The 16,653-nt window shown below is 66.3% G+C and overlaps 1 protein-coding gene across 1 annotated transcript in view; it reads right to left on the bottom strand.

Annotated features, from left to right (window-relative positions):
* The window catches only part of FAM129B (family with sequence similarity 129, member B), a 44,839-nt gene that overhangs the window by 14,037 nt on the left and 14,149 nt on the right, over nucleotides 1-16,653 (bottom strand). Inside the window, exons 2-3 of the mRNA XM_012721209.1 lie at nucleotides 3,186-3,316; nucleotides 305-433 (exon numbers count right to left, since the gene is read on the bottom strand). Coding sequence (XP_012576663.1) covers nucleotides 305-433; nucleotides 3,186-3,316 — 260 coding nt within the window. The remainder of the gene's footprint in view (nucleotides 1-304; nucleotides 434-3,185; nucleotides 3,317-16,653) is intronic.

Here is a 16,653-nt window from a genome sequence, read left to right as displayed (position 1 = left end):
GCACGCCACCCTGCCTGCTCGGCCCAGGTAACCCCTCCCTCTGAGGTCACTTCACAGAGAAACAGGCTCGGCACCCCACATGCCAGAGGCCACCCATGAGGTGATGGGCAAAGTGAAGGCGGCCGCTGTGAGCAGGACACCTGTGTGGGTGAGGGCCATCGAGTGGGGGCAGGGAGAGCAGGTTTGGGGCGGATGGGGGGCTCTGGTTTGGCCTAGGGAGATGCCGCGGGGGGCTGGGGGGTGCGGAGTCTGGGGTTCAGAGTGGGGGGCCGGTGGGTGGCATAGAAGCGGGGGAGGGCCTCACCACTTTGTTCTCGTACAGCACCAGCCCGTAGTTGTGGGGCACGAGGCTGAAGCGGTTCCTCCACTTCTTGTTGTCTTCCTGGTACTGGAAGAGGTTCCCCGAGAAGATGATGCGCTCCTCCAGTGGGACCTAAGGTAGGGCCGGGGGTGAGGGTGGCCCACTGCCCGGCGGCCTGGCCTGCGCCCGGGGCCACTCGCGGTCCCACGCCCGGGGCCTCCTGAAGGCCGTCCAGGCAGCATCGCGCCCGCTGGGCAGATGAGGAAAGGGTTGCTCTGGCATGAGGGGCCTTCCCGGGCCTGGGAGGGACAGCGGGGACGTCGGGGCCTGAGCCCCAGCCAGGGGCCAGCAGAGCACAGCCTTCCTGTCCATCCCGGCACCAGGCTGGCCTTGTTCGGGAGCGGAAGGGGCGGCCGCCCCGGGACCTTCCTGAGTGGACAAGCACCGGGAAGCCTCGGGAGAGGACGCTCGGGAGGCGGCAGGGGGCAGGCCTACTCCTGCCCGCGAGGAATCGGGGTCCAGGTTCCTGCCTCTCGGAGGTTCTGTCTGTTCTACGAGAGATACGGTGTCTTTTGCAAAAGGAAACACGCATGGTGTGTGGTGAGAGGAGAAAGGATGACTGGGGGGCGGAGCCCTTCCCGGCATCCTGGCCTGGCCTGAGTCTGCCTCCCGCGGTCAGGGCCAGGGGCCCTCCTCAGCCGCCCCAGGCCGTCCCAGGGAGCCCCTTTCCCATCCACCTCCAGACTCCTCCAGGGGAAATGCCAAAACACTCTTGGAAAAAGAGGGCCCATTGTACTAAAACAATAGGCCGCAGTCCTGCTTCCGACCAGGGACAAAAATATTTACAGGAAAAGAGAAAGGCCCCCAGCCCCCAGTGGGCAAGCGGCTGCCCTGGGTGGTCTATATTTAGACCGGAGCTTACTCTCAACCAGCTCTAGAGCCCCCCTCTTTTCCAGAAAGGAGCAGGCAGCTGCCACACCCCGGGAGGCCATTTGCTTTCTCCACCTGCCCGGGGTGGGAGCCCCTCAGGGCCCCCCCAGGCCAGTCTTCTCAGCACCCCCTACCCCCCAGATCCTGGGGCCGCAGCAGTAAGCGTGGTTGGCTGCCAGTTGGGGTTTTATTTTTAAGACAAAAGCAGTCTCGATTGCTCTGAAAGGTCCCCAGGAAATGACAGGGAGCCCACCAGCCCGGGGCAGAGTCTGCACCCCAAGAGCCCTCGGAGGAGCAGCGCTGAGAAACTGGGGTAGGGCAGGGTTGGGGCAGGCCCTGTTCCCACCAGCACCCCAGGAGGGAGCCTGGACCCGAGTGCACCCCTGCGGCCCCCGCCCACATCTGGGGGTGACGCGGCCAGAGTGGGGTCTCGGGGAGCCAGGTACTGCGCACGAGGAGCTGCTTTGTCAGTTACCGGCAGTCAGTGCGGTGATAGTGACATGGTTTCCTACCACAGGACGTCACATTCGCTCCTCAGTGTCATGACTCAGTTTCCCGAATGGTACATGGGGCCAGGGTGCCCCCGTCTGGTGAGAAGGACTCGCCCAGGCCAGCAGGCGCAGTGCCCAGGCCCAGGTTCTGACCGACAGCGGGAGCCCCGACTGCCGCCGGCCTGGCTTCCTCTCTCGGGCAGACTGGGGGCCTCGGCCCAGCCCCTGGCCCGCTCCTGGGGGGGGGGGGCGGAGGGTGACGAGCCTGCTGGACACCAGCTCCAGCAGGTGCCGTTCCGACACCGCCCTTGGCTCCTGCTAACCCCCACCCCTTCAGCCACCTGACTTGGGGTGAGGGGGGAGACCACGGAAGCACCTCAGCCCTCCCAGCCTGTGGTTTCTCGGGCTCCTCCCTTGCTGCCGCCTCCTCCACGATGCCCACAGCACCCCTCCCCGAGAGCCCTACCCAGACCCGACCCCATCCGCCTCCAGGGGCCCAGGGAGCCCCCACCCTCCTTGAGCACGCCACCCTGCCTGCTCGGCCCAGGTAACCCCTCCCTCTGAGGTCACTTCACAGAGAAACAGGCTCGGCACCCCACATGCCAGAGGCCACCCGAAGTCAGGACTCGCACCCTCCCGGCCCCAGGCCCTCAGCGCAGCACACACAGCCGTCCTCACCACGCCCCGCACAGGAGGCTGAAGTCCGACCCGGCTGCCCTCGCTGACTAAGAGTGGGCCAGAGCTCCGCTCTGCCTGCTGCCGCCCGCCCCGCGTGCTGGCGAGGGCACCGGCAAGCTCACAGCCCGCGGGACCGGCCACGTGGCCCGAGCTCGGGCCGCGGGGCCTGCCTGACCTGGCTCAGGCCCCACTTTCCAAGAGCGGGGACCTGTCAGGGTCCTGGAGGGGGAGCTGGTGGCACCCGACGGGGCCCCAGGCAGGAGCCAGGCGCCTCCAGGCTGCCCGCGGCCACCCAGGGGCCGGCACCTTCCTCACGGCCCCCTGCCCTCTGCCACCCATCCAGGCCGCAGAGGGTGGAGGTCATGGAAGGGAACGGCCAGCACCAGTGCACTGGGGCTCCTGCTGCACCCCAGAGGAGCAAGGGCTGCCTCACGGCCTGGGTGCCAGGGAGACCTGCGGCACCCCCGCCCCGGCCTGTCCCACCACCCAGGCCTGGCCTCCTCCCCACTGGCCTGTGCTGACCCCCCGGCTGCAGCCAGGCAGCTCAACAAGTATCTACAGGGCAAACACCGCCCTGCACCTAATAACGGGCACCTGACTTGTCCCCTCCCGCATGCCCCGCGGGGGCCTGCTGGTGGCCTCAGTGAGACCAGCCGGCTCCAGGAAGCCTCGCCAGGCTGGCCACCTGCTCAGAAGCTAGGGACCCACCAGGACAGCGACCGGGCGCAGGGACCACTCACGCAGGCCACGGGCCCCACCCCCACCCCCACCCCCGCCGCTCTCACCTTGCGCCAGAGCAGCTGGGGCTGCGGCGCCCCCAGGCCCTCGATCTCGTGCCGCATGCTGTTGAAGAGGGCGACGCCATACTGGTCTTCGTAGAAGCGCAGGAAGTCCGTCAGGATCTTCCCGGTTTTCTCTGCCAGGCAAGGACAAACAGGACGTGAGCTGGGCAGCTCCCAACTGCGGCCACCTGCCTGCAGGGCCCCAAATTCCCACCTGTAAAACCGCGCGCGGGCTCCCCGCCTTCACCATGCACCTGGGGCCCCTGGACAGGAGCCCAGCAGGGGTCCAACAGATAGTGTTGGTCTGCCAGGCCCTGCCCCTGGTCCCCAGTCCTCAGGGCCAGGGGAGCCAAGAGCCGTTGCCATGAGGGAGCCCCCGGGGTGTGGAGGGCAGGGCTGTGCCTGGGCTGGAATCGGGGCGCCTTTCTGAGGGTGCTGGCGGCTGGGTGAGACCTCGGGGTGTTCACACCTGTCGTGCCGCGGGGCTCACGGCCCGAGAGGCTCACAGGGGAGCCTCGGAAACAAAGGCCCAGAGGGAACCAGAGGAAACCTGTCCCTGTGTGTGTGGCCAACACCCTGTCCCGACCCCGCTGCAACAGTAAGATGGAGGGATGGGCGGGTGCAGGCCCCCTGGGGCAGTCTCCGCACCCCGCTGCAGTAAACCCTGCAGAAACGCGGCTTCCAGACTCGCCCTTGAATGTCACCGCCCCCCAGTGACTCAGGGACTTATGCACAGAAACCATGCGGGAAGGGTGGCAGGGAGCACCCCAGAGCAGCCAGGAGCACCCCAGAACATTCAGGGTGGTCCTCCAGGCAGAGAGCGTTTCATTTTCGGCTTGATTCACGCTTAGAGCATTTGAATTATCTCACAAGCTTGTTTCTTTTCACCATGAAGAAATAAATATCCTAGGATTAACGCATCCAGCAGGGTGCTGAGCTTTGCTGTCGCCAGCGGGTGCTCTCTTCTGCCAAGGCGGTTTCCGAGCCGAGAGGTGAGGGCGCGGCCACGGCACGGCCACGGCGCGGCCACGCAGGCCCCGCACGGCACAGGCCCCATGCCGCCTGCATGACGCTAGTGCAGGTGAAGAGACGGAGGCCCAGGGCGGTCACGAGCCGTGATGAGGCCCCTCAGGAGAAGCCCTGGTCTGTGCCGCTCCCTTCTAGGCCTCAGTTTCCCCTGCACGCAGGGGACGGAGCTCGACCATGGCAGGCCCGTGGCTCCGACAGGCTCAGACTCCAGATTCCAAAGCCCTGCACCTTCCTCAAGAAGGGGTGGGTGGGGTGCTGTCCCCGACCTCCCACCGCTCCCCCGAGATTGGTCTCTGGGTACAGACGGCACCCAGCTTGCACAGCTTTTCCCTTAATCTTCTGAATAATTCTGCGCAGCGGGGCTGCACCACCCCCATGTTAGCAGAGGGAAATGACCCAGAGAGGGTAAGTCCCGCACAAGGTCACACAGCAAACGGCGCCGGGGCGAGCCAGCCAGCAGGAGGCCGCTGGGAAGAAGAGTGAAGGCATCAGCTGCTCGCCGCATGAGGCCGCAGGCCACTCCCTGCACTGCCCGGGACAGTTCAGCGCTGGCCCCTCTGCCCAGACCCTGCCTGCGCGCCCCTCCCCAGGAGTGAGGTCATGTCTGTCCAGATTCCTATCTGCGGGGAGGAAGGGGAGAACAAATGAGGAATTTGCTTTGAGGGCCTATTTTTTTTTAAAAGCCGTACACAGCTAGAATTCTCTCAAAGACCACAGGGGTTATTTTGGGAAATGAGGAGGCACGGCACAGCACCGTGAAGCTGTCCACAGCCACCGCGGCACGAGTTCGATCCCCGGCCAGGGAGGGACCCCCAGGGTACAGCAGACCTCTCCTGTCTCCTCGCTGCTCCCCTCAGTGTTTCAGTAAATCCACCTGTTCTGCTCCCCACTCAGGTGAATCCTCTCACACACACCCCCAACACCTCTGGCCAGTTCAGAAGTGCTGGGGCGGTGTGAGAGGATTCACCAGACAGAGTGGGTCACTCCCTGGCTGGGGATCAGAGATCAAACTGGGGCTGCAGACAGCTTCACGGGGCTGTGCCTAACCCTTTGCGTCGTCAGGGAGGGCTTATAAATAAGTCTGTTTTTAAAAAAGAAAGAAAATGAGACAGGACGGGGAGCATCAGGAGAGATGGGGGTGAGCTGGGGCCAAATGAAGGAAACAGGACGAGAGGTGACGCCACTGTGGAGGGGCCTGTGGCCACCCCCTCACTGCCGCCCTTCGGGGGGTCAAAGCTGAGCGAGCCAGTGCTGGGCACAGGCCCAAGGAAGCTTTGCGAAAACCCTCAGGACTCGGCGAGGTCGTTTCCCCCGTTTTAGGCAGGAGGTTCGTGGGTGCAGGGTGGGGAGCCAGGTTCACAGCCACTGGGCCACACGGCCTCAGTTTGGGGTTCTGCTCCGAGCAGCACTCTGGGGCGCAGGATGGGCTGGCCTCAGCCAGACCAGTATCACCCCGAGGCCGGAATCTGCTGCCCTGGCCCCCGGGAGCCAGGCTGGGCAGAAGACGCCATCCTGTGGAGAACTCGGACCTGGCCGGCCTGCACCACAGCACCTCGCGGCTGCCGGTCAGTGAAGCCCGCGCCCAATGTCCAGGCAGGGAGCAGAGGTCGGCGGGGTGGACGGGGGGAGGGCCTGTCGCCACCCCATCGGGGTGTGGAGGCCAAAGTCTGGCGGAGCTACGGGCTGAGAGGAAGTTAGGGAGGCCGAGGAAGTGAGGACCACAGCAAGGTGGCCCAGGCGGAAGCAGGAGCAGGCCGGCAGGCTGGACAGGAGGGCCGGGAGGTGTGGGCGGGTCGGGCAGGGTGAGCGCCTCCTGGTCCTCTCGACTGGGCTGCAGGGTACAGGCCAGGTCCGGAGCTGAGGCACGAGGCCTGGGCGAGCAGTTACCCAGCAGAGGGGCGCACCTCGATGAATGGAGGGGCAGACAAGGGAGCCCATGTGCCTGGCACCCTTAAACCAAACCGCTGCACCCCCAGTTGCATTACAGGTGCGCCTGGCAACTCAAGCTCAAGGGCTGCGTGGATCTGGGGCTGCCTTCGAACAATGGGACCCTGGGGGCTCCCCTCGGGACAGTGGGGGAGGTCCCCTCGGCCGGCCTCACCTCCCGGCTCATACCGCAAAGGCGGGAGGGGAGGGTGCTGGTGTCTGCAGTGGGAGGTGGGGCCTTGCTCTGCTCCCCGCGGTTCCCGGGTGCCCTCTCCAGTCAGCCCCAGGGCAGGCGAGCTCCCGGCGGGGGCGGGGTGGCACCTCCAGGGGTTCGGAATGAAGAGCAGGGTCCTACTGGTTATGCTCGGCCCAATTTTGGCGTCCAGGCAGAGCTGGCGGGAGAACAGGCTGTGGTCGGCTCTGGCAGAGGGCGGCCCAGTGAGTGCGGGCAGCCTGCGCGGGCAGGAGGCGGCTGGAAGCAGAGCAGGGAGCTCAGGTACGGAGAGGGGCCTAGGAGTGGGGGCTCCGGGACCCCGTGAGGCAGGCAGGGAGCGATCCCCGAAAGACTCACGGGGAGAAGCCCTGCTTGGGGTGACCCAGCAGCCTCCACAGATGGCGCTAGAGGACCCAGGGGGCTCCCCGATGGCAAAGGCTGGACCGGGCCTCAAGGCCCCCACAGCCCCCTCCTGCAGGTGCTGCTCACCCACTTCCCCCCACCACCCGCGGAGGCCACCCCCCGCTGAGCCCCCTCCCCTCCACCTCGGCCCCCACAGCCCCCTCCCGCAGGCGCTGCTCGGCCTGCTTTCCCTCCTGCCCCCCAAGAGCCGCCCTCCCTCAGCTGCCAGAGAGGTTCCGGCTGGGTGCCACTGTGCCCGCTGGTGCCCGAGTGGGGTCCTCGGGCCGCTCTGAGACGCCACGTGCCTCGGCTTTGGGGTCTCCAGCAGAGGTTCACTACCGCAAAGGGGCCTCTGAGCCCGAGCATGGGGTTCACCTGGGGTCACACAGCCAGCGGGGGGACGTCAGGGTCCAGGCAGCGGTCGGCTGACCCCCGGCCCTGGCTCTGCGCCCTGCCCACCGGCCCCACGGGAGCCCCCTCCCTCCAAATGAGGGTGGGGTGGACCCCAGGTGCGGGCAGGAGCCTCCAGCCCTGGGCTCTAGCTCCAGGTGAGGAGCAGGGTGCAGGTGTGGCCCAGCCCAGTGGCTGCCTCGGCTCCTGCCCTTGTTTGCGAAATGGGCACAACAGGCCTGCGGGCTGCTGGGCGGGGCCGGGAGCTCCCAGCCCGTGAGCTGACACAGCCAGACTGCAGGCTCACGGGAAGCATAACAGCCATCAATCCAGTAACGATTTGGGGGAAAAGCCAGGGTGAGAGCCCCAAAATGCACAGTGACAACAGGTGGGCCGTCCGCAGTCCTGGGGTGACGCACGGAAGGACCCCGTGAGGCCAGGGCTCGGCGGGGGGCGGTGTGGAGGAGCCAGGCCCGGCTGGGGGCCCCTCAAGCACAGCGCAGCCTCTGTGGGTGCCGGAGCCCGCCCTCTCCCCGCTCCCCACTCCTCGCCCCTCCACCGGTGTGGGCGCGGGCGCGGGGCACAGCCTGCCACACACTCCAGCTTCTGCAAATTGCCCCAGAGGGAAGGCAGGAGGAACCTCCCCTCAGACACCGCCCCAGGGAGCGCAGACCCCAAGGGGCGTTTCCCATCAGCCAAAGAAGCCCACTGAACACAGACATGGGGTTTTGCAGGAAGGGGACCCCCATCCCCTTCTTAGCCCAAGAGGGCCACCCGAGCGCAGTGGGGTGGAGCTGAGGGACCCCATCTTCTGTCCCCCCATGCTGGGAGCTCAGGGGCCACCACCCAGCTGGGGCCGCCACCTCCAGCCGTGAGGGTGCTGGGCTACCTGTGGCCCAGAGGCCCCCACCCGGGAGCACACGCACACGCCCCCACACGCTCCAGTCACGTCTGCCTCGGCCACGCCGGCTGGCCGGTGAGGGCGCCTGCGTCTGTCTCTGGGGCTTAGGGGTTCTGCCCCGGACGGCTGTGGCCTCTAAGGGCTGCACCCTTGGACTAACAGAGGTGACCCTGAGGGTCCCCCACGCTCCTCACTGCACACGAAGCCCCCGTGTCTCCCCACCGAGCCCCAATGCTCACGCAAACGCAAGAGGCGCTGTTGTTCCCCACTTTACTCCTGAGGGGACCGTGGCTCGGCGAGGGGACACACAGCCCTGAGGTCACAGGACGGGGACAGTCAGGGCCAGGGCTGAAGGGGGTTCTTCAGCCTCTCACCCTCTTCTGGGCAGAGCCGCCAGGGGCCCGCCACACCCACCAGACCTCACTCACCCACCTGCTCTGCACCTCAATTTTCCTACCTGGGAAGTGGGTGGGTGGGTCCCTGTTGGCTCAGCAGATCTAAAATCTCAAAGGATGATCTAATCAGGGCTGCCCTGGCCCCAGGAGCTGACCGGATGTGGGGCTCAGCCCTGCCCCTGAGCTGCTTGTGAGTCAGTGCTGAGCCAGGGCTGACCCGACCCCCTCGAGCTGGACGGGGGGCGGGGCAGGCGGCGGGCACAGGCCTCGGCACCATTCCCACCGGGCACACGGGCTCTGGGCTCTGCACCACCCACCAGGTGTGGCCTTGGCCGGGCTCTGCCCCTCTGAGACTCAGTTTCCTGTCCAGCAAAAGAGCACAACAGTTTCTGCCCGTTGGATTATAAGATCAGTGAGCTACCGCGTGTTAAGTGCTGGCAAGGAAAAGGCCCATCACTAAGGGGCCCCTGTCCAGGCTCCTCCGACCCAGGGAAAGGGCCTCCAGTCAGAGGTCCAGCCCCCAGCCCAGCTCATGCCCAGACCACAGCAGCCAAGGCAGCAGGAAGGACGCTGGTGTCTGATTTTCCAGACCGTTAAGGGTCACGCTACTTCCTGCACGAGTGTTCCCTTCCCGTCCTCGCCTTTCCCCCGCAAGTTCAGATCACGGGGGCTGGGCAGGGTCCCGGGGTGACCTCAAGGTGACCTGAAATCCCCTGTAGACTCTAGGGGGGCTGGCAGGCTGGGCCCATTGTGCAGATGGGGAACTTGAGGCTCGCGAGAAGGGCCTTTCTGAGCTGAGGGTGGGAGGAAGACGTGCACGGGTCCTCAGACAATGGACCTGGAAAGGGAGCCCCGAGGGCCTCAAGTGCTGGGCCAAGGAGCTTCCTGGCCCTGCCCCAGCCTCCCAACCCAGCTCGGTCACCTGGGGCAGGCGGGTGGCTGTGGGTGGGCAGAGCGCAGAGAGCTGAGGTCCCCGCCAAGCCCATCAGCAGTGGGGTAGCTGAGACAGGACGGTGGGACACCAGGACAAGGGTGGCCTTGTGTAGCCTCGGGGGCCCCATGCTGGTCCCAGCCTGGCGAGGCGGGTGCTGAGGGCACCGTGCCAGGCCAGCTCCCAGCGTGTCCGGTCCCTCCAGTGGGCTCCAGGGACACACCCCACTCACGGGAGGCCCAGCCAGACTGCAGCTGAGAGATTTGCAGACTGAAACCAGGTAGGCAGCACTCTAGGGTGGGGCAGGCCCAGAACCTGCCTGCCCAGTTCCCCAGCAGTGGGGAGAGCAGGCCCCAGGTGGGGAGCTGGGGGAGGCAGATGGGACACCAGCCCCATCCACCCCAGAGTCAAAGAACAGCAGAGAACTCAGTGTCCCTTGTATGGTAAAGCTGTCCCAAGGACCACCATCTCCATCACCTCCTCCATCACGCGCCTGAGAGACCTCTCTGGAGGTCCAGAGAGGCGGTGACACCATCGCAGGGTCACACAGCACATCTGGCAGACAGCGCTGGCTTGGCCTGCCAGGTCTCCAGCGCCTGCCTAGCTCAGGGCCTTTCGGCTTCACCCGTTATCACTAGCAGCATAACAGCAACGGCCTTCGGCTCAGAACGTCACAGACGGGCCACCCGTGAGCATGCGTCATGTCAGGCATGGTCCCCACTTCCCAGAGGGAGACACAGACTCAGAGAGGGTAAGTGACGCTCCAGGACACGCTGGCAAAGAAGCAGACCTGAGACCGTCGGAGCCTAGCCGAGGACCAGACTGGGCAAGTCCGTCACGCCGCCTCTGAACAGCCGGTCCCTGGGACAGTCAGCAGCAGCAGCCCCGTGGGTGGCCGAAGTCAGGAAAGCTGACACAGATCCCGCCCGGGACCTGTAATCAGGGGAGCGGGAGGAGGGGTAATGACGGGCTCCCGGGCAGCGGGGCAGGGGGCTGGCAGCCCGCCCGAGAGAGGACCCGAGAGGGCAGCGGCATCCTGCGGCCTGAGCCCGGAGGGCTGGAGCAGCTGCGTGCCCCCTGGCCAGCCTCTGTCCAGACAGGGGGACACAGAGGGCAAAGGACTGGCCCAGGGTCACCCCTTGCTCAGAGCACAGGCCTAGCAATGCCCCACTTCTGGCCCCAAGAGGCAGCCAGCCTGGCAGTGCCCTTCTCTCTGGGCAAGGCCGTCAGGGTGAGCTGGGCAGCTGAGCTGGGCAGGGGCCGGCCAGAGGCCAGTGCGGTTCAGCTCAGAGAGCTCCCTGGACCCCTGCCTCAGACTCCGAACTTCTACCCTCCGCTCCGGGCTCCCCCAGGCCTTCCACGCGGTCTCCACGGGCATCTTTCTGCCATGAATTCTCACCCCGAACCTCCCAGCTCAATGACTCTGGGGAAAACATGGAGGCCCCCAGACTGCCCAGTCCCTGCGGGGTCCCTGCCCTGGGTCTGCACTCTCTGTCCACACTGCTGTGCCTCCCCCACCCCCGAAGTGCTTGGGCTGGAGCTGCCCCACTCAGCCCCCCAGCCCCTGATGGAGCCATGGACAAAGGCTGCCCCTGTCTGGCGCCCCCAAACACCACCCACCACATCAGGGACAGGGACAGACACGTTGAGCGGGAAGGAAACCCAGGCCAGAGGCAGCGATCTCGGGGAGGGCCGCCCCTGGCAGGGAGCCACCCCCCCACACACACACTTCCCACACACCCTGAGAGGCCTCCCCACGGCAGGGGAGACTTGTGCCCGTCCCAGGCCCGGGCCAGGTTCCGGGAGAGAATGTGCCCCCCTCTTCCTGGGGAGGTAGCTGCCCCCACAAGGCCTCCCTCTCACTGGCCTCAGGTGCCCAAGGGCCTTCGGCTGGGCCGTCTCCTCCCCGGGGCCAGTTATTAATAAGGAACCCTCTCCCCAAAATACAGCGGCCACAGCGTGTCAGGCCTGATACTGATGGCCACCTGTCCCTGTGTTCAGCTCTGTGCCAGAGACTTTTTGTGGGAGATCAAAACAACCCCCCCAGGATGACCCGCCGTTAACTCGGTGACAGAGGAGGACTTGAAATGCGGGGTGAAGGCCTGTCCAGCATCAACAGCTGTCACGGCCCTGCCCTATCCACACACGCCTCTGTGCGGGCGTTAGCTGCTTGGACACAGCCCTGACCACTGCCCAGGAGGGGGCCCAGGCATCGCCAGCAGCTGGAAGGCCCCCACTGTCCAAGGTCAGCAGCTGTCAGGTGCCGGAGGCAGGATCCAAGCTGGGCCTGGACGGGACCACGGCTGTGCGCTCACCCACCACCCAGCTCTCAGCCTCCGCGGGCTCTGGGGTCCGCAGCCCTTCGGACCCCTGGCTCCTTCCCACCAGCTCACACCCAGGCTGAGCCCTCAGGCTGGAGCTGGAAATCTTAGCCAGCCTTCCAGGCCCTGTACAAGCATCTAGTCCATCAGGACATTTTACAGTCATTTGCATATAATTATCATAATAATGGGGCATGAGTTAATGCTGGTAACACTTAGCACCTGTGCCAGGCCAGGCCAGGCTCCTAGGGTGTTAGCAATTATCATCAACATTCTTCCACTCGCCCTCCCGGAGCCATTGTTCAATCCCTCTGGTGGAGGAGGAGCTGGGCTCAGAGAGGTGAAGTGACTGGCCCGGCTTGGCACAGGTAAGCAAAGCCAGGGCGCAACCCGAGGCCTCCCTCCTGCCCCACCCCAGCACCCAGAATGCGCTGACATTCCCCACCCAGCTGGCGGGCGGTCAGAAGCCACCCTAGCTCTCGCCTGCATCCCGGGCTCCCAGCACGCCTCTGGCCGCGGGAGGGAGCGTGTGTGCCTGGAGGCAGCCTGCAGCCAGGACAGCCCTGAGCTCAGACCGCCTGCAGGCCTGTTTCCTGCCTGTTTTTCCTCTTGTTTCCTCCCCATAACGGGGACAGTCTGTCAGAGTCCTCCCCCACCTAACTCCGGGGTGGGGTACACCTGCTACCCTAACCTCTGGTGCCGGCAGCACCCCAGCCCCGGGCATCCCTCCCCCCCGGGCATCCCTCGTAATGGGTCAGACGTGCACTCTGGTAACAGGCTGCTGGACTGGGAAGGTGTCTGAGACAAGACCCTCCATTAGGCAGAGGGAGGGAGGGAGGGAAGGGGGCACAGCGGGGTCTGGTCCGAGCCCCGCTCCCGTGAGCCCGGCTGGGAGACAAAGAAGTCAGGGGACTTCGGGGCCCAGACGGGCACACTGGCTCGGGCCCTGGGCCTCTGGCCTGGCCTCGCTCCCAGAGCCGGCCCTCGGCCGTCACCCTCCTGCTCCTCTTCCTCCAGCTCAAATGCCACCTCCGCCCGCACCTACAGTCAGAGCCCTGCGTCCCATCACCACAGCCCCAGAGCGTCCGGGCTCCTGCCGGGCCCCGCTGGGTGGCCACAAGCAGGTGCCACATGAATGACCCCAGGGGGCGGAGCCGTCCAGTCGGAGGCCCACATGGCCCAGGAGGCCACCAGGGGCTGAGGAGGGCAGAGGCTGCCTGGGTCTCCCCACTGCCAAAGCACATTTGGGGCCCGGAGGAGCCCCCGGGAGTCCTCATAAAGGCGCCGCTGAAGCTCTTCTCAGTTAGCAAATGTTTAACCAAGGCCCAGTGCCGCAGGTCTCCTGGGGAAAGTGTGCTGTGAGGCGGAAGGGCCCGAGGAGAGAGGGGCAAGGGAGGCGGCTCAAGTGGACGCCAGAGAAATGCCCCCACACCTACTCCCCAAAAAAGGCAGGCCAGAGACCCGCCCCGAGGATGCCCTTTCCCTTACCCCTCGAGGCTGCCTCCCGTGGGAAGTTCATCCCCAGCTTGACAGAAACAGAAGGAAACAAAAGCCTCTCGGCCCGCCTGGCAGCAGCCCCGTGCCCACAGCCTGCTTGTCTGGGAGCCCAGGACCCTGCTCTCCCTGCTCTCTGGGGCAGACCCAGACTGGTGAGGGCGAGGCGGTGCCCGGGCAGCAGCCACCTGCCCGGGCTGCCTGGGCTGCACTTGTGCTCCCGGGCACGTCCGGGGCCCCCACCATGGCCTGCCACAGCCCAGGCCACACCCCAGCCCGAAGAGTCACAGGACTAGAGAAGGGCCCCAGGTGGCTAGCGGATGCCCGATGCCCGAAGGGGACCCGCCGCCTGAGCACACTCCTGCTGGGCCCCGCACCCCAGCCCTCGGGGGCCTGGCGGGAGCCCCGCGGTCCTCCCCCCTGCACGGGGCTGACAGCCTCTCCCTCCTCAGCAGCCTGTGGCCAGCACCTCCGCCGGCCACTACGAGGCCCGTGCGCCCGCAGGCAGCTCAGAGCCAGCCACGCCGGTGGCCAAGGTCAGACGAGAGTCCCGGGGGCTTGGGGCTCACGCTGCCCCCCGTCCTTCAGCACACCGTGGGCCCTGGGCCTCCAGACGAGCGAGGGAGAGGCTGGCGTAAACCACGGCCCGGCAGGAGTGGCGTGGCCATGGGAACGCAGGGGAGGGGCGGCCGGCGGGCGCAGGGCCAGGCTGGGGCACCTGGGCCTGAGGAGGAACTCGCAGCGGAGGGAGGAGGAGGGTCCGGGAGAGCTCGAGCAGAGGACAAGGGACAAGCTCGAAGCTCGGCCGGGGCGGGGGGCGGCGGCAGGCGGCCGCCCTGGTGCCCAGGCCGAGGCCCCGCTCGCTGGCCGGAGGACGTGGGCCTGCACTGCCCCTCTGAAGCGGCTTCCTGGCAGTAAGGTGGGCGGGCGGCAGCGCCCCCCACGCCAGGCGTGAACCCCAGAGCCTGAGCCGCCAGGGCGGAGCGGTCCAGGTAGAATCCGCAGCGCAGCAGGACACCAGCTGCCCGAGGGCCCGCCGGGCTCCGTGGCACGGAGGGTGGGTCTTTCCCGAGCGCAGGGGCCACGGTGTGTCCACTAAGCTGATGGCCGCTCTCTGATGGCCAAGGAGCGGGCCAGCAAAGGGGAACGAGAAGGACAGGTGCCCGCAGCAGCTCGCTCACGACGGGCGGGTGGCACACGGGTCCGTTATTTCTGGCCCTGATTCCTCAGAGGTTAATTCATCAGAAACATCGTCAGCGACACCCACACCCCGCGGTGGGCGAGCGCGGGGGGGCTGGGGAGGGTTCCCAGCGCCACGGGGGTGGACCGCCCCCCCCACCCTTACTGGACACCGTTGACTCCGTGTCCAGATCAACGCTGACGAAACCACCTCTTGGGCCTAACACGAAGTGATGAATGAAGCTGGAAAGGGCCAGGCAGGGCCGCCCAGGGCAGTCGCTCTTCTTCCAAACACGCCGGGGCATTTCAGGCCCGGAGAAAGCAGACTGGAGCCAGCTCCCAGCCACCCACGGAGGGCAGACGGCCTCGGCGTGGCTTTGGACCTCAGGCGCCCCGCGCAGGAGGGGGCCCCAGGGAGGCCCCCGGCCCCGGGAGCGTGCAGGCAGAGGCGGGCGCCGCCAGCAAGGGGCTCTCCTGTCCCAGGAGAGGACGTGAACTTGGGGTTCGTAGCCCAACTCTGCTATGAACCGTCACCTCCCGCAGCCTTGTTTCTGTAACCGGAAAGCAGTAAAACACAGGCCCCACACACCCCAGAGAAGCCGCAGGGGCTGAACAGGACAGCGAGTGAGAGGCCCGGCCCGGAGCGCGGCCAGAGCCCACGGACAGCCGGTCACTCACCAGCGCCACTTCCAGGGCCCGGAGCCAGCAGAACCCAACGCAAATCCCCGACCTCTGGTCAGCCCAGTGCTGTGCCTCCCCGGGGCCGGGGGGCCCCGGCGCCCCGCATCCAGCCACCCTCTCACACAGCGCCCACCGGCACAGCTCACAGCACGTACTCTGTTGCCTCATCCTCTGGCTCTGGGGTCTCAGCCAGTGAGGCAGAGGCAGGGGGGCTCCTGCCTCTCAAAGCTGGGGGTGAGGAGGGGGAGGGAAAGGGGAAGATGAGCCAGTGCGAAAACTCACTGGTGCCTGTGCTGGCCGGAAGGAAACCCAGGCTGGGCCGGGATGCCAGGGACCCCAGCGCCCGCCCAAGAGGCTCTCTGCACAGGGCAGTTGGACATTCGCTCAAATAACAAGCCTCCCCGGGCCTGCCCCTCAGCCTGTGGAGGGTGCTCTCCCTCGGGTCACCCGCTGCGGGTCCCCTCGAGCTCAGCGGGGACCAGAGGGAAAGGACCAGAACAAACCAGGGGCCTGCCGGACCCCGGCTCCTCACCCCAGGTGCTGCGTGACCCTTCGCAGGAAACTGCTCGTGGCCACAGGCCCCGCGGTGTGCCCAGCACGGGCTCGCTGGTGACACGCCTGGGCCTGAGTTCAGGCCCCAGGGGGCACTGGTGACCTTGGGCAAGTTCTGGACTCCTGTCTCCTGGGCTCTTGTGTCCAGCGACGGGGCCTGGACTCCAGAGCTGGGCTCTCAAGGCCGGCACCCTGTGGCGATGGACCCGGGCATGTTCCCCTCCAGTGCAGCGCCGCGTGGGTGGCCCAGTTGGGGACTAGATGCCCGTCAGCCTCGGAGCCAGAAGCCCATTGGTCATGAGCACGCACTGCTCAGCACACTGCGGTCTCCCCAGGCAGGGACCGTCTGTCTCTCATGGTGGAGCCGGAGCCTGGCCTGGCAGCCCACATGGAAGTGTTTGTTTACCATCGTGTGAGATTACACCAGCACCCCTCAATTCAATCTCCGGGGCCTCTTCAGAGACAGGAAGAGGACAGGGATTTCTGGGAAGGGCCCAGCTGGGACAGACCCTCCCAGCGCCGGGCACCGCCAGTCAGTGGCCCTCCAGTGCTGCACAGGTGGGGCCTAGTCTGGAGCTGGCCAAGCCAACCCAAGGTCACATGTCAACACGCCACAGCAAAGGTCACCCCCCAGTCACGCAAACTGAGCTGTCACCTAAGCTGCCATCCTCAGTTTCCTCTTCCAGTAGATTCTGTCAATCGATAGGGCACTGCAGAGGGCCTGGGAAAGAGGAGCTGGGCAGGCCGTGCCCCCCCCAGCTGGCGCTGGGGCGGGGGCCCCACTGAGGGCAGAGGCAGCCGGTCTGCCAGCCTCACCACCTGGGCCACCCACTTCCCTGCTTCCGCGCCCCCACAAAAGGGCAGCCCAAGAGAAAGGGTCTGCGCCCCCACAAAAAGGCAGCCCACTCAGAAAGGGTCTGCGCCCCCACAAAAGGCAGCCCACTCAGAAAGGGTCTGCGCCCCCACAAAAAGGCAGCCCACTCAGAAAGGGTCTGCGCCCCCACAAAAGGCAGCCCACAGAGAAAGGGTCTGCGCCCCCACAAAAGGCAGCCCACT

Source organism: Condylura cristata, unplaced genomic scaffold (assembly GCF_000260355.1).
Source record: "Condylura cristata isolate star-nosed mole 26May11 unplaced genomic scaffold, ConCri1.0 scaffold00006, whole genome shotgun sequence".
In the NCBI taxonomy this organism is placed as follows: Eukaryota; Metazoa; Chordata; class Mammalia; order Eulipotyphla; family Talpidae; genus Condylura; species Condylura cristata.
The sequence above is the reverse complement of the archived record's forward strand: the minus strand, read 5'-3'. Positions and strand labels throughout refer to the sequence as shown.